The 22,631-nt window shown below is 50.9% G+C and overlaps 1 protein-coding gene across 3 annotated transcripts in view; it reads left to right on the top strand.

The window, feature by feature from the left end:
* STXBP2 (syntaxin binding protein 2) overlaps positions 1 to 9,976 on the top strand; it is a 41,425-nt gene extending 31,449 nt beyond the window's left edge. For 2 of the 3 annotated variants that reach the window (XM_044453881.1, XM_044453883.1), the window contains exons 9-19: positions 817 to 947; positions 1,074 to 1,181; positions 1,511 to 1,568; positions 2,270 to 2,335; positions 4,339 to 4,419; positions 4,610 to 4,748; positions 5,407 to 5,513; positions 6,141 to 6,236; positions 7,644 to 7,729; positions 8,849 to 9,009; positions 9,171 to 9,976. In XM_044453881.1, the coding sequence (XP_044309816.1) occupies positions 817 to 947; positions 1,074 to 1,181; positions 1,511 to 1,568; positions 2,270 to 2,335; positions 4,339 to 4,419; positions 4,610 to 4,748; positions 5,407 to 5,513; positions 6,141 to 6,236; positions 7,644 to 7,729; positions 8,849 to 9,009; positions 9,171 to 9,250 (1,113 nt within the window). In that variant the 3' untranslated portion in view covers positions 9,251 to 9,976. The remainder of the gene's footprint in view (positions 1 to 816; positions 948 to 1,073; positions 1,182 to 1,510; positions 1,569 to 2,269; positions 2,336 to 4,338; positions 4,420 to 4,609; positions 4,749 to 5,406; positions 5,514 to 6,140; positions 6,237 to 7,643; positions 7,730 to 8,848; positions 9,010 to 9,170) is intronic. The other variant, XM_044453882.1, reaches the window with a different exon arrangement.
* Positions 9,977 to 22,631: the final 12,655 nt, after the last annotated feature.

The raw sequence follows: 22,631 nt of genomic DNA, 5'->3' as shown, positions 1-22,631 counted from the left end.
TACCAGCAGGGTCCCCTTGTGCAAACAAATCCTAGAGGGCTTTTGGCAAATGGACCGCAGTGACATGCTGTTTCGCTCTGAGCTAGTGAGCCATCTCTCCTAATGCGATTGTGTGCAGTCGGGCGGAATGAAAGTTTGCGTAGCTGCTCGCTTGCATTTCTGGCCATGCCCCGCCCACAAGCGTGCTGGAGAGGCCACTCGCGGCAGGTAGCTTCTGCAGCAGGCCTGTTTGCAGGGGGCAGGCAGACGCAGAGGGGAGAGACCCTGCAGAACCTAAGCATGCTGCTGCCCTTCCTTTGTCTTCCTTGGTGCCTGGAGCTGTGCTGGCCTTAAACAACAGTGCTCACAATTTCAGTCCCACTTACTTCAATGAGACTTAGCTCCGGATAAGCAAGGGTGCAGTAATTCACCCAAATTTGGCCCTTCTTGGGTTCTACTTCTGCCCTCCAGGAACGTTCAGGTTTCTATATACATTCCTTCAACAGCCCACTACTTGGTAGTCTTTTGCTTTTTCTGCAGGTTTCCCCATTCTAAAAGACTTAAATTCCACTTCTAAAGATCTGTTATTGTAAACCAAAATGTGCTGGCACTTCATCCTCACCCTCTTTATTTTCAGTTCCACCTGCCACTGCAAACTGGCTTCTTAAAGCTTCTCTGAGATTGAATTTTATAGCTGCTCTGGAAGATTTTCAACACCCTCAAAATACAGGATTGTATCCTACCAGCAGCAGCACCGTCAATGTGCAGGGTTCACCGAAATGAGGAAATAACCATCATCCCTTTCCCCCTTTCCTTTCCCTTCTTTGCTGCTCTCAGGGCCCTGACAAATGTCGCTCTCAGCTTCTGATTGTGGACCGGAGCTGTGACTTGGTGTCCCCACTTCTGCATGAGCTCACCTTCCAAGCCATGGCCTATGACCTGCTCAACATTGAGAGTGATACTTACCGGTGAGGGCTGTGCAGGCAAGGGGGAAATCTGGGGAAGCAGGGAGGGTGCTGCTTCCCCACTGAGATGGCCGCTGCGAAGTGGGACTTAGGAATGCTTTTTCACTTGCCTTTTCTCAACTCCTCCAGATATGAATCCACAGGCATCAGCAACTCCAAAGAAAAGGTGGTGCTTCTGGATGAAGATGACGACCTGTGGGTGCTGCTGCGCCACATGCACATTGCTGACGTGTCCAAGTGAGAACCTGTCCAATTAGCGAGAGTGTGTGCGCGCGCGGGCATGCACATGTGTGCATTTGCACGTGCACATCTAGCTCTCCCATTCCCAAATGTGATGCATCCATAATATGTTTAGATCAACAGTTTTGGAAGCTGTAGCCTCACTTTCCAGGCCGGCCCACATTCCAGCATTAAGATCCTTTCCGCAGCAGGGTGCCTTGGCCTTTGCAGGCGGCCTGGAGAGCTATGGCTTGTTGAGGGCTGGGAGTTTCAGGGCTGGGGAGCTGAATGCCTGTCACTTGGCTTGAGTTCTGAGCCAAGGCCCTGATTGTGACTTCCTTCCACAGGAAAGTGACTGAGCTCCTGCGTACTTTCTGTGAGAGCAAGAGACTCACCACAGACAAGGTGAGGCTGCTGGGCAGAGACTTATTTCTTGTACTCCGATCTGTTCTTCCTCTGGGCAGTGACAGGACCAGACCTGCTACGCTCAAGCAGTACAGCTGTGCTATGTCCTTTCTGCGTGTGGGAGTACCTTTCCCAAAGTGGCCCTTCTTTGCAGTGGGAGCAAGGATACTGGGGGAGCCTGGCTTAGGAGAAACAGCACGGGGTGAGGGGGTGATTAACTAGGCCTAGCCCTGGAAGCATATAAAGATTATTTGTGTGGGTAGTGCGCTTAGATGCATGGAAATGGGGAGCCTATAGGTGAGGAGCAGGAAGTTTGTGCCCCTCCAAATGTTGCCGGACTCCTTTATTCTTGGCCATTGGCTGTGCTGGCTGGGGCTGACAGAATCCAGGAGCCTCTGGAGGGGGAAAATCCCCACAGATGCTCTTGGCAGTGCAGCAAAAACTTTCCCACTGTGAAAGCCTTCAGTCAGGAGAGTGGCAGAGCAGGATGGAGTCATTCGTGGTAATAATGGGCAGAGTTTTCTACTTCAGTTTAATGGAGCATCTTGAGCGTTGTTGGCTTCTCCAGGGATTTTGAGCTTGGAGAGGTTTTAACGGAGAAGGATCCACCAGCCTGCAGATCTTTTAGGATAAGAAAGACTGGAGAAGTAGTTGCTTATGCGCTCCATCTCTAATACTGCCTGGTCTTGGCCTTGTTCCAGGCCAACATTAAGGACCTCTCTCAGATCCTGAGGAAGATGCCCCAGTACCAGAAGGAACTTCACAAGGTAAAGGAGTTCAGGCTCACATGCTGTTTTGTTTGTTTGAATATCTGTTCCCCCACACTTCCTACCCTGTGGCCCTCAAGACAGCTTCAACTCATTTAAAACAATGAAAACAGCCACAGGAGTGTAGATTATAAACAGTAACAGCACATTTTGAAATCATTGTTTTGTTTACTTTTTACATGGCTGCAAAAGGCTGAAAGAGAGCCTCAAATTCCATAGCTTGGTGTCCCCACCAGCCATACCTTGAATGGCAGAGGGACAGGGGGCAAAGCCCAGATGACCACAGCAGGCCAGTTCATAGGGGAAGCAGCACCCCTTAAGATAATCGGGTCCCAAACTCGATATAGAGCTCCAAAGCTCGCAGTCAGCACTTGGGGTTCATGTTTGGGCTGCTTCTTCCTTGGGGAGACAAGTATGCAAGCTCAGAAGTTTAAAGTTGAATCTGCACTAAGAAGCTGTGGGGGAGTATATGAGATGGAGTAGTTCATACTCGTTGATGTGAGTTAGCCATTGGCATAATGCCTTTTCCCCACCTTGATGCCCATAGTGAGCACAATAGTGCAGTGCTGTGGCTTGGAACCATTCTTCCTCTGGGTAGTTGCCAGCAAATCCCCCAGGATCTCCCATCCTTTGCATCTTTGTTTGCTTGGGGGCATTAGTCTGCCAGAAGCTGAACTGTGGGTTATTCCCTATGGAAAGCATGCAGTCCCTCCTCTCGTATCAAGAGCCAGTCTGCTGTGTGTCGTGTGGAACAGCGCTGCTAGTTGCATGCAAGAACAGAACAAGCAAAGCATTTTTTCATGCTCACATAATTCAGCACCCAAGTCTTTCATCAGCCGGTCTTGAGTAGTCAGGTTTTTAGCCCTTTTGATGAACACTCCAAAGCTATAAAGGATACTCAGTAGCATTTTCAGGGCCGGGATCAATGCCCTGACAAGCAGAAGCAGAATAAGGGGCTCTAGCAGATGACAGGCGGCCCTTTGCATGGCTGTTGTCAGTTTCCCTACCCCTACTGGCCTTTGCAGGGGTTGGGGGAGCCACCAGGATCTGCAGCATGCTGGCTTGTGGCAGCAGAACAAGCTGCCAGTCTTGCTCCTGTGCAACTGCCACCATGGCAGTAGTGGAAGAGGAGGGCAAGCCGAGTGGCTCAGCTCCCCACCTCCCTGTTTCCCTCTCTCCTGGCTGAGGAGAGGGGGGAACAGGGCAGGGGCAACGCCTCCCTTCCCATCACTCCTGGGGCCACCATGTGAACCAAGAGCAGGGGACTGCAGAATTCACCCTCCCTGCAGCCTGGCTCCTGCTCCAGAGCTGAACCAGGAGCCAATGTAGCTGTCAGCTCTCCACATTCATGTCTACCCTGCCCAGCTCACCAGTAGGAGTTAGGCTGGGGTGGGGGGGCAGTTCTGCTGTCAGTGCCTGCCCCTCCACGCCCCACTGCTGCTCAGCTGCAGAGCACCACAGTGGTGCAGCGGGGAAGGAAGGGCTTCGGAGCCCAGCTGGAGGAGGCCATTTCCTCCTTCACGCCACTCCAGGTCCCCTGCCTTGTGCTGCTGCAGACTCCAGGAGGACAGGATTGCTCATGAGCAGCCCTGCTGTGCCAGCATTCACAGGAGAGCAAGGTGGGGAAGCTGACGGCAGTGGCTGAAACAGCCCGCGCTTGGCCCCTGCCACCCTGCTCTCCTCCGTGCTCCTGCATGGTGTCCCCCAGGATTCTGGTCAGAGGATGCGGGGAGAAAGAGGAGGAGCTGGCAGCTGAGGACCCGGCTATGCTCAGTTATTAGTTGCCCACCCTGGCAACTTTAAGCCAAGGGTGGCTGAAAAGGTCATCTGTACCTACTCTGGGACTTCTCTAGGAACACCTCAGGTTATGACTTGCCACTCACTCTTTGTCCGGGTTGGGAAGGGCATACTGGGAGGGAGGGAGGGAAGGAGGGAGGGGATTGCTTAAGGGGGCCTAATGAGCCAGTGGCAGTCAGTGCCCACCCTCCTCCTCTGTCTTGCAGTATTCTACACATCTGCACCTGGCAGAAGACTGCATGAATGCCTTCAAGGGCACAGTGGAGAAGCTGTGCAGCGTGGAGCAGGTGAGCTTGCTGGGATTGCCGGGAGATGGGAGCAGCAGCAAGCCTGGGGTCCCATTCAGGCCAAGCGTATGCATAGCCATGTGCTCTCTGCTCTTGGCTGGCTGGCTGGCTGGCTGCTGCTTGGCGAACACCTTGGGAGAGGAGAGGAGAGGAATTTCTGGTTGTAGCTGTTGCTGTTCCTTCCTCCCAGGACCTAGCCACAGGTGCAGATGTTGAAGGGGAGAAAATAAAAAACCCAATGAAGTCTATCGTGCCGATTGTCCTGGATACCAGCGTGGAGGCATTGGATAAGATTCGCATCATCCTACTTTGCATCCTCCTCCAGAACGGTACTCCTTAGCCACATCCATCAGCTGCTGGGGCTCGGGTCCTAACCTGGTCCTCGCAAAGGGAGAAAGGCAGGGCTGATGTCCTGTAGCCTGGTGCCCCTTTCTCCCCTCCACCAGCCACTTTCCCCAGGAGCCTCACCCGGTTTGAGCCTCTCTGTTCTTGAGCTGAGCAGAGTTGAGCTATGGTTATGGGAACTCATGGGAACAGCGATAGCTTTGTCTCAGGCGCTGAAACGTGTGGCTCCCTCTCTGCCTTTCCATGAGTAGCGGATCGATGTGCACAGCTGTTTGGGGGAGGTGCTCTGGTGACCAGAGGCCAGGTCCATGGGCTGTTTTATGCAAGGACAGCCCTCCTTTCCAAAAACTGATGAGTTATCAGGCAAGTGCAGCCGGGCTGCCTGCAGCATACCCACCTCTTCTGCTTTACCCCGCTCAGCACTTACTCCAACAACTAGCCAGGGGTTAACGCTAAACAGCCAGCAGTCTGGCTGTGAACATTAGAGCCAGCGGGAGCAAAACGTAGGTTGCTAGATCAAGCAGAAGAGATGGGCATCCTGCAGGCAGCTTTCCATTTTTTAAATGAAGGGTTGATGCTACGTGCAAAGCAGGTCTGAGCGTCCCGGAGTAGCAAAGTCTCCACTGTGTTCTGCCTGTGCAGGCATCAACGAGGAGAACCTCACCAAGCTCATCCAGCATGCCAACGTACAGCAGGAGAGGGACATCCTCTACAACATGCACTGCCTCGGTGCCACCATCATGCCGGAGGTACGTGGTCCTCGCGCCTGCCTCGCCACCCTGGGCAGCGAATGCCTGGGCGGTGGCCGCTGCAGCCGGATCAGCTGCCGTGTGGATCCTCACGGCGGCTGGTTGGCAGCTGGTGGGGAGCGGTTGTTAGTGGGGCGGGCTGAGACTGGGGGGACCCAGGAGTGCATCCCCACTCAGCCATGACGCTCCGTGGGGGACATTGGACCAGGCACTGACACTTGGCCTCACAGCATTGCTGTGAGGAGCGGGGGAGGATCGTGTGTGCTCCCTCGGAGGAAAGAGTGGAATGAATGGCCATTCTTGGCAGCCTGTAAAGGAGAAACATCTGAATTTCCTGTAGATTAAGGTGGCTCCTTGGAGGGAGGAGGGGATACAGCAGTTCCTCTGTCTGTACTTCTGCGTCTGCATCTCTCACATGCACGCTGCTCAATGAACTCTCTGTTCTTTCCCTCTTGCCTATCTGTTTGGCCTGACCAGCCGGAGCCACTTAGGTAAGGCATCCCATCGCTCTGCAGACTTCTCAGATTCCCAAAGCTCTTTCCTCTCTTTCCCTCCCGCTCCCTTTCCCCCTCCTTATCGCTTTCTCCAGCTCTCCTCTGTGTAATTTACTGGTTCCTCTGCTCACAGGACACTGGGGGGCACATGAAACCTGCGAGGAAAGTGCGATTGGAGCCTACTTACCAGCTCTCCCGATGGATCCCCGTTCTTAAGGATGTCATGGAGGTAAGTGTGGGGCAGAGGAGAGGTTAACTTTGTGCCGGCTGCTGCAGAACCTACCATGAAGAGCATCTATCTTGGAGGGCAAAGCATTGTATAAGAGCAGCCCCATCCGAAGTGAAGCTGCTCAGTACGTACAAACCTGGGTGAGTATCGGTGGCCATCAGCATTTCGAAGGGTTTCATGCTCCCAGTTGGGCAGTGGAGCAGCCATGTGGAGGCAGGCATGTGCCAGTACCAGGCATGGCTCCTCCTTCCCACGCAGACCGAGTCACCCGTTGTATGGGTTGATGGCACACCCCGTGCTGCCCCCCTAGAATGGCAGGAGATCCTTCTCTGCACTGGAATGCCCTGCTTGCCTGTTTGGCAGGGTTTTGATCCACTGAGCTGCCCACTGAACTGGAACCATTGGAAGTGCACCCTAAGGCAGGGCCTGCAGTCCGGCTGAAGCCCCCTGGCCCTTTAAATTGTCCTTTCTTCTGGTCAGCACAAGTACTAAGCTTGGCCTGTATTTGGGACTTGCTCTCTCATCTCATTCCCAGCCCCCAAGCTCTGATCCGAGATTGTGGCTGCTCTTCTGTTTCTGTCTTGTTCTGCGGCTTCCCTGTGCCACTTTTCTAGGTATGAGCTCGTTTAGCTTGTGCTACGGCCTCTCTGCGTCACAGGGCAGGACAGGAATTTGTGTGCATGTGCATAGCTTGTATTCCTTCACGTGGGCCAGCCTGCCCCGCTGGCATGGATCCTGTTATGCTGACTTTTCCTCTCGGTACTGCCCTCCTTGAGGGTTTTGGAACAGGCTACTGACCCAGCTTCAGTCCAGTAGTTAATCCAATCAAGGGAGCCTTTCGCTCATCACCCACCCCAGCCAACTCCCATGCAGCTTGGGAGCCAGGCAGCACAAAACATTAAGCTCCTGCCATAAAAAGTCAACAGATTAATTTGAAAGTCCCTAATATGAAGCATTTCTGTGTTGTCATATAGCCTTGGCCTGTCGGACAGGCCGCTTGCCTGCCGCGGAGCAGCTAGCTGTGCAGTGGTTTGTCCTGGGAATGGGTGGGTAAGTGAGATACAGTTGTGAGTTAAGGGCCAGAAGCTGAGAAGTTCCACCAGCACCTGCCCCTCAGAGGAGAGATGTGAGAGCAGCAGATGAGTCTGGCATGGCCCGGTATCTGGATATGGAGGATGACTCCGCTGAGACGGCTCAACGTGTTTTGTTCATTATCTGCCCCATGGCCGCTGCTTACATACTGTGGGCACCCCTGGTGGATTCCACACTTGCCTCCCTCTGCGTTCACCTTTTCTTCCTCAAGCTGCTTTCCTTTCATTTGTCTTTAAGTGTTGGGGGGCCTGTGCCAGCATTTATTGCTAGAAGAATCACAGAGCCATCTTTCTCCCTTTGCTCATGTTTGCACAGGATGCGATTGAGGACAAGCTGGATAAGAAGTTGTGGCCTTTCGTGTCTTGTGCAGCCCCAGGCCCCTGTTCACAAAATACTGTGAGGTGAGTACAGGGGGCAGGAGTTTGGGATGCCTACTTCTCCAACCCCACCCCACACACATACACACGGAGTCCATGATGGCTTCTGTGCTCCAGGGGTTTGCCCCAGTCTTGTCCTTTACGGGGTGCGTAGGATGGGAACAGAATAGAGGAATCCATTCGGCAGCTGTATTCTCTAATTCAGGGCAATTTGGGAGCAAGGCCAGAAATGTCTAAACCAAGTTAGCCCCGGTCATGAGGAAACCTATCTGTGTGCGAAGACACTTGATCCCCTCCGGAGCCATACTGGCGAACGCTGTCAAGTCTGCTCCTGATTAAAAGCATGTTCCCAATAATGTGGAAGCCTCACTTGAGCCACTGCAGAAGAAAGGGCGGGGCTGACCTTTCTCCAGGCACTGGGGCAGCAAGAGTGATGGTGCCGCACACGTTTGGAGCAATTGCGTGGGGGTGCAAGGGCAGCTCCTCAGCATCCCTGAGCTGCTTCGAGGATGCTTTCCTCGAGGTTCTGTCAGGTCAATCCTTGTCGCTCTGTAATGCCCAGATACAACACTGGGCTGATTACAAGAGGTAAAAACAACAGAGGGGCCCCTGAAAGACTTGCTCTGGGTCAGTGCTATTTGCACATGCTGCCCTTTCTGCCTTTCATTTGCTGTCGATGTTATCTTTGTAGAAGTTCTTTGCAAGCTTCCCTTTCTCTTCAGTACATAAACACAACCTGGGCCAACGCGTTGCCCAGGGCCAGCCCCCCGTGAAGCAGAGTGAAGCGGCAGTCGCCCCAAGGGCAGAATGCCAGCAAAGCGCTGGTAGGACAGAGCAGTACAGGCTGCAGCTCACCCTCTACAGCCCTGAGCTCGCCTGCTGCCCTCCGGGAAGGTGCAGGGCGCTCCCTTTCACAGTGGAGCAGGACAAGCGTCCTTCAGGTCAGGCTCCCCAATGTCCCAGGCTGGCCCTGGCCTCACTTGTTCTGGGCTGAGGTTATGTGGGAGGGAACCCACCTTGCTGAGAGCGGCATGCTCAGCCTGGAGGGAATCCATTCTGTTCTGGACTGCTTGTCCTCGGCCCTCTTCGTGTACCTGCCCCCCCCCACTGCCCCCCATGCTGCCCACATGTGCATCTCTCCAGCAGTGCACGTTTTGGCCACTGGCACAAGACCAAGACAGCAACGGAGTACCGGACAGGACCACGCCTCATCTTGTACGTGCTGGGCGGCGTTACCATGTCCGAGATGCGCTGTGCCTATGAAGTTACGGAGGCCACTGACGGGAAGTGGGAGGTGCTGATCGGTAAGTGTGCTGGTGTGCTGCTGGTCCAAGGCGAAGCCAGCTGTCCGTGACCAGCATGGCCTGCTCTGAAGCTGCAAAGATTTTGCTTGTGACTGCGCAGGGATGGGCAGTGCTCCCATGTGCTCAGATAGCCCTGCCAACCTTTCCTCTCTACTGCACAGGCTCATCCCACATCCTGACTCCCAAGCAGTTCCTGGAAGATGTGCGCAATCTGACTGAGCAGACTCCGCTGAAGACCTAAGAGCATCCCTGATCCTAAGAGACTTGCTGGCAGCAGTACTATTTATCTATCCCAAGGAAGTTCTTCCCAACAAGATGGCTTTCAGCTACCTGTCTCCGCTCCTGTTCCTTTAAGACTTGCCCTTGGCCTGGCCCATTCCTCAGCTGGCTCTCACGAAATGAGCCCGACATTGGGCAGCCCTGTCTAATGTCACGGATGCAAACAAGGGGTCATTTGTCCTGTTACAGGTCCCCTGTCTCTCCCTTGGTGGGGTTTCTGGTTGCACTTTATTTTCTCTCCTCCGCCCCCTATAAATTATGGGAGAAGAGTGGCAGACGAGTATCCGACCAATAAGCCTAAGCCACTGATTGCTCTCTTAAGGGGTATTTGCAGGGAATGAGCTGCATTGCAGCCGTCTGTATTTTTTTTTTTCTTCCTTGCAAAGGTAATTGCTCACTGAAAGATCATCTTTTGTTTGCGGTGTGAAAAAGAGTTTTCCAGACCATCCACCTCCCAATTCTCTGGGGAGGACATATGAAACCTCAGGAGCCGGAGCCATTCCTAGGCAGCTGGTCAGTGCCGCAAGCCTAGCACATGTACCGACATGTGGTACACGGTGAGGGGGTTGCTGACTTTAACAGATCAGGGAAGATGTGTGTACAGAAAGTGGTGTGTACCATTTGCGTGTGAACCATACAGGTCTGCTGAAGAACCCCAGAGCTTTTGAAATAAATGTGCATATTCAAACTGCCTGCATAGCCTACTTCATACCGGAAAGTCAAGGTTTGACACTTGGGCAGTAGCGCAAACCCAAAATGGTATCTCAAGGGAGTGCATGGACACCACATGTTCTCCAGCAGCTTGGAATGCGAGCAGCAGGTGTCCTCAACTGGAGCACCAGGACCAGGCAAGGCACTGTAGAGCTGCAACCGAATGCAGAGTCAGGAACAGGCGGCAGCCCAGCAGGACCAGACATGTAGGCGGAGTTGCAAGCAAGCAAAAATCGGACACTCGGCAAGGCCTGGCAGGGCCAGGCAGGGGTCAAGATAGGCAGGACCAGGGGCAGCAGTCAAATCAGAAACGTGAGGCAGCTGCCTTCCATGGCAATCACCTGGCCTTCATGACTGCGCGGTCCCTCATCCTGCAAGTACTTACAGTGTGGACCAGGCTGCCTTCTGCATCAGGCCACCAGGGGCTGCTGTATCACTGCAGATCCTGACACACTTTCCCTCTCTCATGCGCATGTGCAGAGAGGGGCAGTGCATGCACAGTGCAGGTGTAGGGCAGCGTGGTTTTCTGTTTGTCACCCTTTCCCGCCATACAGCATGACCAGTTCAGACTTACCACTAAGTCATGGTTTACTGTGACAGGTGTTCCCCCACCTTTCCTAAGGTTACTTTAAAAGTGGAAGCTTCAAGCATGTCCTTTCCCATCTAAACATGGTGGACTCTGATGAGTGACCAAGCCAGGAGAAAATGGCTTGACCCTGGCTTAAACAAACCATGATTTAAACTCAAGTTTAGATGTAATGGAGAACTCTGGTTCATTTAAGAGCGGGAGAACATACTTTGGAACTTCTTGTGCCACAGGAGGAAGTGGGGGGGATAACAGTCTTGTCAAGCCATGGGTTAGTCTTAGGTCTAAAAAGGCCCAATAAGGAGAGAACCATATTCTCATTTTCATCACTGCAGATGGAGAGGCTCCAACGTTCCAGAGGTGTCTGAGGGTGGCTGCACTCTTCATGTATGCTAGTGGTACACAGCACAAAGTGTGAATGACACAATATTTTATTTTATTTATTTATTTATTTATTTATGAAAACATTTTTATGCCGCCCCATTCGCCGAAGCCTCGGGGCGGCTTACAATAAATTAAAATAACATTTTAAAATATATACATTAAAATAACATACAAATATACGATATAAAACATACAATATAAAACAAGCCGCCCTGGCCAGATATATATCTGCACGTACCCTTACAGAAATGTATGTAAAGATACAGGCATGTTATCTACATTCTGTGTTGTTTGTGTCCCCAGTATAACACAGTGTGTTTGCTGCATATAGCATAAACCAACATGGGAGCTATATTATGGATTTTTTAAAGGGTGTGTTTCACATGTTGCATTTTTGTGTGCATGTTCAAAGGTTAGGAGTGAGCAGACTTGACTGCAACACCCTGGTGTGGGTACTCAGATTTAAGGGAGGTTTGGCTGCTATGTGAAGTGGTCTTTCTTTGTGTCTGCTGGATTTCACCTTCCTCGAAGATCTTGGACGTTCTTAGAAACTTGCGCTAACCAACTGTTGCTTGCCTGCAGCCTGGCTGCTGCCTACTAGTTGTGCGATGAAAGGGGTCGAGACCCCAAGAGCCGTGGAAGGCATGTTTACATCATGTCCTGCTGCATATCTGCCTTGGACCTCCCCCAGACCAATCTGCTCTGCGTGGAGCTTTTAGTTTTGATCCCTGCTTGGGAATTATCATCTGCAATTAATATCCATTTGGATAATTGCTGTGCAGCAGCTGCCATGTGGGTGGGCGGTGGATTGTAGGTTGATGAATTATGGCTGATGTCCGCTTGAAACTCTCTAGTGCCTGGATGGATTTCAGCCTGATCATGGGGAGGGGGCTGAACAAGCCAATAAATGGCTTCTTGCTTGGAGCTTGTTCGAAACCAGGCTTCCTCAGCCTGGTGCCCGCCAAATGGCTTGGACTGCAGCTTGGACTGCCTGACATGTCTAAGATGCACTCTAGTGCAGCAACAGATCCCCAGAGCAGACACTAAGCAAGCACCATTCAGCCCTCCCCACCTTGAATACGTATGTACACCGTGTGTGCCGGAGGCTAGTTAGAGGAATGTGACAGGGCAAGTTGAACAACGGAAAAACTTGCCTAAGACTGCTCATGGAGGCTTGATAAGGTTCCTTCTGTTAAGGATGGCAAAGAGTCTCCCAGGGCCTGTGCAGAGTTATCCACCCGCCCTGCACAGCAATCTCCTTAGGCAAAGGGATGGTCTGCATGAGCCACAAGTTGCACAGGGATCTTTCTGGAGAAGGGCTGCTCCAGGGAAGCACAGCAGCAAAGCCATCCTGAGCCCGGAAGGGAATAAATAACAAGCCTGCCTAATTCTCCTGGGCATTGCATTGAGATAATTCTTCCCTGTTTCATTTCGTGATTCTTCCCTGCAGGTAGGGATGAAAAGTAGCTTTTGCTGCTTTAAAGTTATGCAACGGGCCCCTCACTGCTCCCGGCTCTGCTGTGTAGAGCACACAGAAGAGTCAGACCCTTGGTCCATCTAGCCCAACACGGTCAGTGCTGATCAGTAGCAATGCCAGGAACTGAACTCCCGTGCACAAGATGTGAGAGCTGTGGCCCCTCAAGTAGTGGGGGGTGCTGTGTATCGGGGTGCTGATCACAACTTCAGCTGAACATACGGAAGTCAAGATTCCATGCATTCTCTGAAAATGTAAAGCAGAGTGTCTCCTCGCAAGGTGTGAATTTTTTATCTGGTCAAATGCTTAAAAGTATATAGGAGCCTTGCTGGAGCAAGCCAAATGTCTGTCCAGCCCCGTGTCCTTTTCTCACAGGTTGGCCAGATGCCAATGGAAGGTCCCAAGCAGGGCATGTGTGCGAGAGCATGTTCGATGCGTGCTCCTGAGCTTCTCATCTGACAGTGGCAAACGGAGCCCTGCTTTGTCCTGTCTTTCACAGGGCTCTGTTGCCTGGGCCTCCAGGAGGCTGTGCTCCATATGGAGAGGTCATTTGCAGATAGTTTCTAAGTGAGCAAGACTCAAGCAATGGCGTGGAGCCTCTCACCATGCAGTTCAACATTGTGCTGGTGAAAAGCAAAGCCAGGGACATTTGCCATAGGCTCACTGCCTGCCGTGGGCCCTCACCAGCAGTCAATCTTCTTTGAAAAGAAAGACACAGCCCAATTCTGCAGTAACAACTATTGGCTTGCTAATTCCTGTTCTATCCCTCCCATGCCACATCCATTCTCCCGGAACTGACAGAGGTTCATCTCCCCCGAAGGCTACTATCATCCTGAAGAGGGACCTCCACTGCCATTCCAAAACAGGCTTCCCCAACCTGGGGCCCTCCAGATGTGTGGAACTGCAGTTCCTATCATCCTCAGGCAGCACAGTCATGCATGAGCACATGCATTGTACCTGCATGCCGCCTCCTGGCCAGCACTGCCCCCTTTCCGTGCACAGCAAGCCTTTTTTCTTTTTTTGTTGGTCTCTCTTTTAAATGCCATGAAAGAAAAACGAAAACGACTGAGCACTCATCCTTACGACCAGCTTTGCTTTCCATCCCTTTCTTACCAGCCCGCCCCAGGGAAGCTAGTGCCATAGCAACTGGCTTTGGATAGATGGCAAGATGCAACTATTGCATCTGCTAACAAGGCTCCGGGGGCCCCAAAACTCCACTGGCCCTGGGTTCTAAGCAGGAAGGGACTGGAAATCAGACAATGTAGCAGAGAGAGGGACAGGCAGACTGAGAAGGAAGAAGGGTCTTTCATAGGCAGTGGTTGCGAGCAGCATTTCAGAAAAGAGGATTGAGCAGGTGCACTGGAGATACTGGTAAGGCTTTCTGTGCCTTTAGTGTGGGAAGCATGCTCACTCTGGGGTGCCCTTTCTGTTCATAAAGCGTGTTGTACATTGCAAAGCTAAAGTTTCCTTTCCTATCTGTGGCAAAATGACCCCCCCCCCACACACACACACACCTTTTTGCAAGGTGGTGGTGATCATAACTCAGTGGTAGATTTCACTCTTTGTATGAAAATGGTCCCAGAGCCCCGGCATCTGCTGTTATAAGGAGCAGGGCGCAAGAGAAAATTTTTCTCTGCCTGAGACCAGTGCCAAACAAAGTTGACATTACACGGTCGGACAGGTGAACAGACTGAACCGGATCAAGGTATTCCTAATGGAGAGATGGGACATTGGTGGAAATGCAATGTCACACTCACAAATTTGCTTGTACAGCACAAGAACTGAATGCAATCTCTCCTGGTCTTCCCCTGCCCCAATGTTTTGTATGGCAGCCAGCATGGGCAACAGTCAGGAATGCTGGGTGCTGCCATCCAAAACATCTGCAGGGCACCTGGCTGAGGGAGGGTGACTGATAGCACGACCCAGTGTGGTTGCCTGTAGTCTCTGAACTTGGAGGATTATGGGCATGCAAGGGAAGGCAGAAGGCAAGGGCCACCACCCTATTCCTCCCGTCTTCAGAAGACTCACACAGCCAAGACTCAGATGAAGAGCAGAGACTGCACCTCCACACGTGCCAGAGCGACAGACTTGGCCGTTTGCCCTGCTGTGGAAGGAGGGGCTCAGGTGCCACCAGGATCCATAGTGCAGCAACCACACCTTTCAAGAATTTCCCACAGTTTCAAAAATATAGAATAAGTATCAGGAAAGCGGTGGGGGGTTATAGCTGGAAGACCACGAAGTTTGAACCCCTGTAAAATGTTGTAAGTGAGAGAGGAAGAAGGGGCAATAAAACTGAACTAGAAGCACCCTAAAATTGTACTTGGGAAGAGACCTTGCTTGATGTGATATGCTTTAATTAAGGGGTTCTGTTCAGAAAGATTGTCGCAAAGAAAACAGGTGTAACCCCTTTCTGAGAAAAAGGCATTTAAACTAGGGGTTGGCAATTTCAAGGAGCACAGGAGCCACGTCCCACCCACTGGACCCCCCAGTCCTGCTGCTGCCGCTTACATAGAGGAATATCCGTGGAATTTCCCAAGTTAACTTTTTTTGCCCAGGTTAAACGTGCCTTTGTTAAGCCTTCATTGCAATTTGCTGCCAAGATGCAGTGGCGAACCATCAGGTTTTTCTGGCATTTTATCATTACAAAAGGTATGTTCCACTAAAACATGTTCTTCTGTCCCAACTTACAAGTGCACACTCTCAATTTAAGTGAATTAAAAATAAAAGAAAGGCCCCCATGACTGCTGATGGAAGGCCAAACAAGCTGCTGTATAAGGGTTCCCATATTTCACTGTAGAACACAGTGGCATCCAACTAAATAGTCACACTGTCTCTACCAGCAGTCTGATACATGCCATGATCAGGTGTGGGATCCTACAGGAAAGATCCTAAGGGGAAAATGAGCAACTGATGGTTAGCGCCTTCTGGACCAGCAGACAAACTCCTGCCTGGTCTTGCAGTCATCACCTCAGTCACCCAAAAGCCACTAATAGCCCTACAAGAATCAGCAATCTGCCGTTGATCTCCACATGCAAGCCACTGACTAGCATCAGCGAGATGACCAGCATCTGCACTGTCCAATTGGAAGCCAGGCTGACTGCAGGCCAGGAAAGCAGGGCTGTGGCCAAGGAGAGGCCCAGCCAGGCACTCTGAGGGGCCCACAGCTCAGCAGGGGCCCACCTGGAGCTGCCCCACCTGCTTGCCTGCCTGCCTCCCACTCTGGTCCAGACAATGGGGGTGGTGGCAGCCACGGTCTCCTCACTCACTGCATCTCTGCCCACCAAGCTAGTGGCAGCAATGATGAGAAGGGGAAAGAGGCTCAAGTGCAGTGAGAACAGAACCAAAAGAGGAAAGGGGCTCATAGAGGGTACCAGGCCCAAAGACCTCCCCCCCAAAACCTGCAGGCAACACTAATTGTTGCTCAGATATATTATTAGCAAAGTAGGAGAGAGCTGCCTAAAGCTGGTTTAGTATATATTTGAATGTTCAGCTGGAAGTGCATATGCTAATAATTATTTCTGTTCTCTGTCAGTCATTCTCTTTATTAATTATTATTCAAGTTGTTTGTTTGCTTTTGCTTGCTTATCTTGTTACTGATAATGCACTGGGTTTGCACTGTCCTTTCAAACAATTATCAGTTCATAGATTGGTCTATGTTTATTGCTCAGGATAAAGCTGTTCGGGTTATATTACATTTCTTTATTAGCTCAACATCTGTCACTAGGGTTTTGAGAGTATCACAGAGGTCTTTTTACCTTGTTCCATCCCATCTTCTGTTGCTGTCTGTCTGTCTCTCTTCCTCTTGTGTGCCATGTGCCTGTGTGCACAGACATTAATGCACCAGCATCATCAATACGGAAGGGGGATGGCTAGAGCACAGGTGGAGGAAGTCTCATGACGAGTCTGATCAAACACATTTACCAGCTCACTATCGAGCCTATTCTGTGGCAATAAAATGGGCAAAGCATGACTTCTTTGCCTCCTCTATTGCTTCCTCACAGTGCCATCCAGCTGAGTTATTTCGGTTGGTCTGGGGCCTCCTATAAGCTGGTTCACCAGATGAGACCCTGGAGCCCTCAACAGTGCACTGTGACAAATTTGCTCTGCACTTTGAGAGAAAAATCACTAAGATCCGTCAGGGGTTTGACTCTACTGTTTGTATACATCAGTCTTTGGAAGTGTCCAGTGCGCTATCTTGTGTTTCATCATTGGATGAGTTTCAGTTGTTGCGACCCGAGGATGTGGAGAAGGTGCTTGGCTCTGTCCGATTAACCACATGGCCACTTGACCCATGTCTGACTTGGTTGTTGGCAGGTCTGTGGATATGGTTCAGTCCAGGGTTAGGGTTAGGCTCTATGCGGGGCTACCCTTGAAGATGGTCTGGCAATTGCAACTGGTGAAGAATCGGGCTGCTCGGTTGGTAACTGGTACTGCCAGAGTGGCCCATATAACACCAGTTCTGAAAGAACTTCACTGGCTACCAGTTGTGGCCCGGGCCCAATTCAAGGTACTTGTATTGACATAAAGCCCTAAACAGCTTGGGGCCTGGCTATCTAAAGGACCATCTGCACCCATATATACCTACCTGCACCCTTAGATCAGCTCAGGAAGCCCGCCTACAAGAGCCACCTCTCAGGGAGTTGAGAAGGGTGCCAACTAGGCAAAGGACTTTTCTGCTGCTGCTCCCCATCTCTGGAACTCCCTCTCTAGGGAGATTCGCCTGGTGCCATCTCTATTGTCTTTTCGGCACCAGGTGAAAACATATCTTTTTAGGAAATTTTTTAACACTTAGCCAGTATGCTGTGGCCCTTTTTAATTGTTTTATAGATGTTTAATTCATTATGTTTTAATTGGTTTTTAATGTGTTTTTACTCTGTTAGTGTGTTTTATGCATTGTAAGCCACCTAGGAAGGCCTCAGCAATTATAGATGGCCCATAAATATGTGTAAATAAATAAATAAATAAATAAAATACTGAAGAATTTGACCCTGGGACATCTCCATTCAAACTCTGATGGATTGAAGGCTCTGTTTCTAATTTTTTTGCCATAAGAAAAAGTGTGTGTGAGACATATACCGTATTTTTCGCTCTATAAGACGCACTTTTTTCCCCCTCAAAAGTAAGGGAAAATGTCTATGCGTCTTATAGAGCGAATGTGTGTGTGCCCAACGCCCGGGATGCTGCCGGCCACCTGCACCACGTGGCACCACCTGGCCGGCACAGGTGCGCCCTGCTCCGCCCGCCCCCCGGTGCAGGTGAGAGCTGTGCCACTCAGAGGGAGGCGTGCGGAGGAGGAGGAGCCGCAGGCTTTAACCCGCCGGCCGCACGGAGAGATGGAATGCTCACCCCCCCCACCAGGGAAGACCTGCCGCTGCCGCCGCGCCACCCGGAAGACCATCGCCAGCATGCTGCCGGCCGCCTGCACCACGTGGCACCACCTGGCTGGCATGCACTTGGCGCTCCCTCCTCCGCACCCACCTCTGGTGCAGGTGAGAGCTGTGCCACTCAGAGGGAGGTGTGCAGAGGAGGAGGAGCCGCGGGATTTAACCCGCCGGCCACACGGAGAGACGGACTGCTCATCCCCACCGCCTGGGAAGACCTGCCGCCGCTGCCGGCACGCTGCCGGCCCCACGTGGCACCACCTGGCTGGCACACGCTCGGCGCACCCTGCTCCGCCCCCCTCCTTCAGCGCAGGTGAGAGCAGTTAATCACAGGTCGGTGTGTGTTTTCAAATGGCAACCCGTCTTTTAATGAAGCCCATGGGGAAGTGATGGGGAATGTGCCTGTGATTATCAGGAAGCTTTCCATGGATCAGTTATCTGTTAGTTGATCAGACACATTTTTTTTAGGATCAGTGGATATTTGAACAGCATTACCTTCGTGTATGAAGTTTATTCTTCAAAGGCTACTTAGTCCGCTGTGTGTTTGATTTACCGTACAATATCTCATTTTTTGCCAGAAGTTTTTTTCTATTATTTACTAGTAGGGCACCGTGGACATTACTGGCTTTTTTAGATTTGTTATTGAATTATCTGCAGCAGCTCTTGTTTAACTGGTGTAGATTGTGGATTCCTTCAGTAATTCAACTTCTGACTAAAAAAGTGATGTCTGATAGTGAGCAAGAGAGCTTCATAAATTCTGACTCTAGTGATGATGAGTTCTATGGGTTCAACGAAAACAAGAAGAGTACTCGAACTTTAAAGTCTCTCTTTTGTTAATGACAGTGATGAAGGTTCTTAATGCCACTGTTGACTGCTGTTCACTTTACAAGGTTGAAATATGGTATTACTATATTCTGTTATAGTTTATTAAATAGTTTAGTATTTGATTCAGAATTTTTTTTTTCTTGTTCTCCTCCTCTAAAAACTAGGTGCGTCTTATGGTCAGGTGCATCTTATACAGCGAAAAATACGGTAGCTTTAAAACAAAAAACAAACATCAACTGCTTTAAAACAAACAAACAAACAAACAAACAAGTTTTAAAAAAAACATTGATGAGATATTACCCTTCAGCAATACCACATCTGTTGCAAGGGAGCTGAGGGCAGTAGAGATAGAAGGCTAGAAGCAGCCACTAGCTGCTCTTGTCAGGAGACTCTATGGTATTTCCTTACCAACAATAGTCAAATAGTGATCCCAGGTCTGGATAGCTAAAGAACCTGCAGTGAGGTATGGAAACCTTAGAACAGACTGTTGGTTATCAGAAAACAATGGTTACAGAGAAATAATCCTACCACAGAGCAATTTGGGATTAGATTCAGATTACACAACGTACTCACAACATGACTTCAAATGTTGTGTAAACCCACCCAATGATGGGTAATGATGAATCATAAAATCATAGAATAGTGGAGTTGGAAGGGGACAGAAGGGTTGGTCCAACCCCCTGCTCAGTGCTGGACTCCCAAGATAAATCTTCCCTCTCAGATGGCTGTCCAGTTGCATCTTGAATGCCTCTAGTGTGGGAGAACTCACCACTTCCCCAGGTAATTGGTTCCATTCCTATAATGCTCTTAACAGTCAGGAAATTTTTTCCAGTACCTAGCTGGAATCTGGCTTCCTGTAACTTGAGCCCTGCATGCTGGGATGATTGAGAAGAGAACCTGTCCTTCCTCTCATGACAGCCTTTCAAGCATGTGTAGAGTGCAGTTATATCTTCTCTCAGCCTTCTCAAGGCTAAACATGCCCCATTCTTTCAGTATTTCCTCATAGGATATTTGCTCCCAGTCCCCAGATCTTCCTTGTTGCCCTCCTCTGCACCCTTTCCAGCTGTCTGCATCTTTCCTAAATGTGGTGCCCAGAACTGGACACGGTACTCCTGGTGAGGCCTAACCAGTGCTGAGAAAAGGGGGACTAGTGCTTCACGTGCTTTGGAAGCGATACTTCTCTTCATGCAGCCTAAAATAGCATTTGCCCTCTGGTGGCCACATCACATTGTGAGAGAACGCTTTGGAGCTCTAACCCTAGCAGGCCACTCACTAACAACACTCCTGGGGGTAACTGTTTACATTGCAAGAAATGAGTCAGAAATACATCTGACAGCTTCCGGGGAGCACAACACAGGCTCTTCTGGTCCTCTTCCTGAGACGCAATCTGGCAATGGGTGGATGGCACTAGAAAAGGAGGGGACATCAATCAATCTGAGAGCAACAGCTCATGTGGGGGCCCTCCTCTACTCACACCTTCCAATGATGTTTGCCTCTCAGAACGCCTGATCCTAGGCAATCCCTGCAAGACCAGATCATCCCCGGCAAAGTGGAACCATGTCTGCACAGGTAGGCTGCTTTCCATAGACTGGCCTTGCAGCTGGTCTCAGCTTTTGTTGGGGAGAAAAAAGCTGGAGCTTTGAGAGGCCCACTCTGGGCCTTCTGACAATTAGACTGGGAGAAGTGGGGTGGCTGAGCTGGAGAAGTAAACTAGTGTGGGGCAGAATAAGCAGCACAGCGTGTGGGGGGGTGAGGATGGTAGCAGTTCTCCCCCAGATTCAGTCCTCTGTTGATCCACTGGCTCTTGACACTCTCTTAGGTGATGAAGAAGAGGAGTCTGGGAAGTGCTAAGCGCCCACGGAAATGGTTCCTGTGCTCACTCAGAGCCCTGTCCATGCCTGGCCACCAGTACCAGGCCCTGCCTAGTGTCTTTCTTGGCGACTGTGACACCAGCACCCGCTACTCCAGCTGCAGAACCACCAAGATGCCTCTTTCAGTGAGTGAGTTCAGGACACCCCAGCGCCCTCCTGTGCCCCTCCACTGGGTTGACCAACGCTGATTGTACTCTTACCCTGCTCTCCTCCCACTTGGGTTTGCCATTTGTGATTTGTCGCTCTCTTTTGCTCCTCTGCCACTTTCTGCTGCAGAGATTTTCTTGGCATATTGCAATAGGGGCTCCGCCTTAATCTAGGACTGGGGTAGGTGCCATAATTGAGCAGGCAAAGCTGCACTAATCCACTGGCATCCCCGGGCCTCCCAAAAGACCCACTTGCTTGCCACCTGTTAGTCTCAACAGGCAGCCAACTGCACCAGCTGGGCCAGGCCACCCTTCCTCATGCTAGGGGCCAAAACTGTGACTGCGCAGTCGTTTGGCTCTGCTTCCCCTCCCCTCCCCTCCCTCCATCCCCCAGCTGGGAAAAGCTCCCCACTAGTCACTTCTCTTGCTTCTCACCATAGAGTGTGCCTAACTGGTAAATCCCATCTTTTCCCACAAGCACTGTAGAAGCTACTGCAGTTTGGTTTTGTCCCTTTCCCTAGTCCCTGTCCAGCCTCAGCCTTCCAACTTTAACTGAAACAATTCCACAGAATTTAGTAATAATCAAACAGCAACCCCTAAAGCACACATGGCTGACATGTGCAGTCCAACACATGCAATCCTTGACCTCCTACCCCCCCACCCCCCGCCGACACCTTGCAGATTTTATCCCTTATGCCTAAAACCTAGTGACCGAGGTATGCGGCTGTGCCCATAAACCTCCCATGCCTGATTCACTTACCTCCAGATCCCAGCATGTGAAACAGAAGACTAGATGAAGGGCAGGATCAAAAGACTCTGCTGCTCAAGAGAACATTGCTTGCATTTTCCATCATGGACCTTTTGCTGCTATACAGATCCTGGCAGGGAAAATTCTGTTATTCCCTCATTTCTGGTGTGAGACTAAGTATATGAGAGAGAAGAGGACTCCAGGAGGGAGGAAGTGACCAGCTCAAGTTCAGAATATTCATAAATTAGACCAGTCCATTGATCACCACCTATGCAGTCCAGGCCAATGACTTCTTTCCAGTTAAGATTTTACCAAGCATTGCTTGGCATGGAAATTAGCAATGGTGTTTCACACCCCTAGGGAAGGCAGTAGTGTTAGGTTTGCACACCTTAAGGCAGCATGCGTCTCCCAACAGCTAGAACAGCCCAAAGGGACGCGAGTCAGCTTGAAAGACAAGATTTATAGCTGATGGCCAAACACTCATGTCCAGAAGTGACTCAGCAACCAGGCCCAGGACTGAAAGGTGCAGCACAACACCAGAACTGTAACAATATGAGAGTCAAAGTGGATCTGCCCATGTTTTGGACTAGTTAGAAGTCGCTGTATTTGAAAAAGAGAAGCAGTCCTGGTAGATCCTGTTACAGCTCTGAATGAGACCAGCTCAAACAAGCCACTCAAAGGAAGATGGGTGCTTTCTTCCATTGTCCTACCACGCACACCTGCACACACATGTGTGCACATGCACAAATGCACAAACACCCACACACAAACACACATTCACCCCCCCCCCACGCACACACGCACACACACACTAATGAAGTGTGTGTTGGCTCTTTTGATACAATTATCCGGGATAATCTTTATGCAGATTACGGGGATCCGATGGACAGAGCAGATTGGGCGCCTGTGTTTATTAAAATATGGATTTTGATCCCTGTGCGGAGCGAGGCTGTGTGGGGGAGGGGTGGCATGGAGCTGGGGAGGGGGTGCTTCAGTGCAGCGGTTCTGTATAAATCGCTCCGAGCAGCACCAGGCATCAGGGCTGTCATAGTGACCGGAGGGTGGGCAAAGTGCAGAGTGCGGAGCGGTCCTACACAGCCAACTAACTCCGGAAGAGAAACGCCTCCGTCGCTGCGGGTAGGAGGAACCCTGTTCAGAGCAGTGTGTGCAGAAGGGGTGTCTCACAATGACAACAGTAGAAGCTAAGGCAGAAGAGG

Source organism: Varanus komodoensis, unplaced genomic scaffold, assembly GCF_004798865.1.
Source record: "Varanus komodoensis strain SLA01 unplaced genomic scaffold, ASM479886v1 scaffold7_1, whole genome shotgun sequence".
NCBI classification, from domain to species: Eukaryota; Metazoa; Chordata; class Lepidosauria; order Squamata; family Varanidae; genus Varanus; species Varanus komodoensis.
The sequence above is the reverse complement of the archived record's forward strand: the minus strand, read 5'-3'. Positions and strand labels throughout refer to the sequence as shown.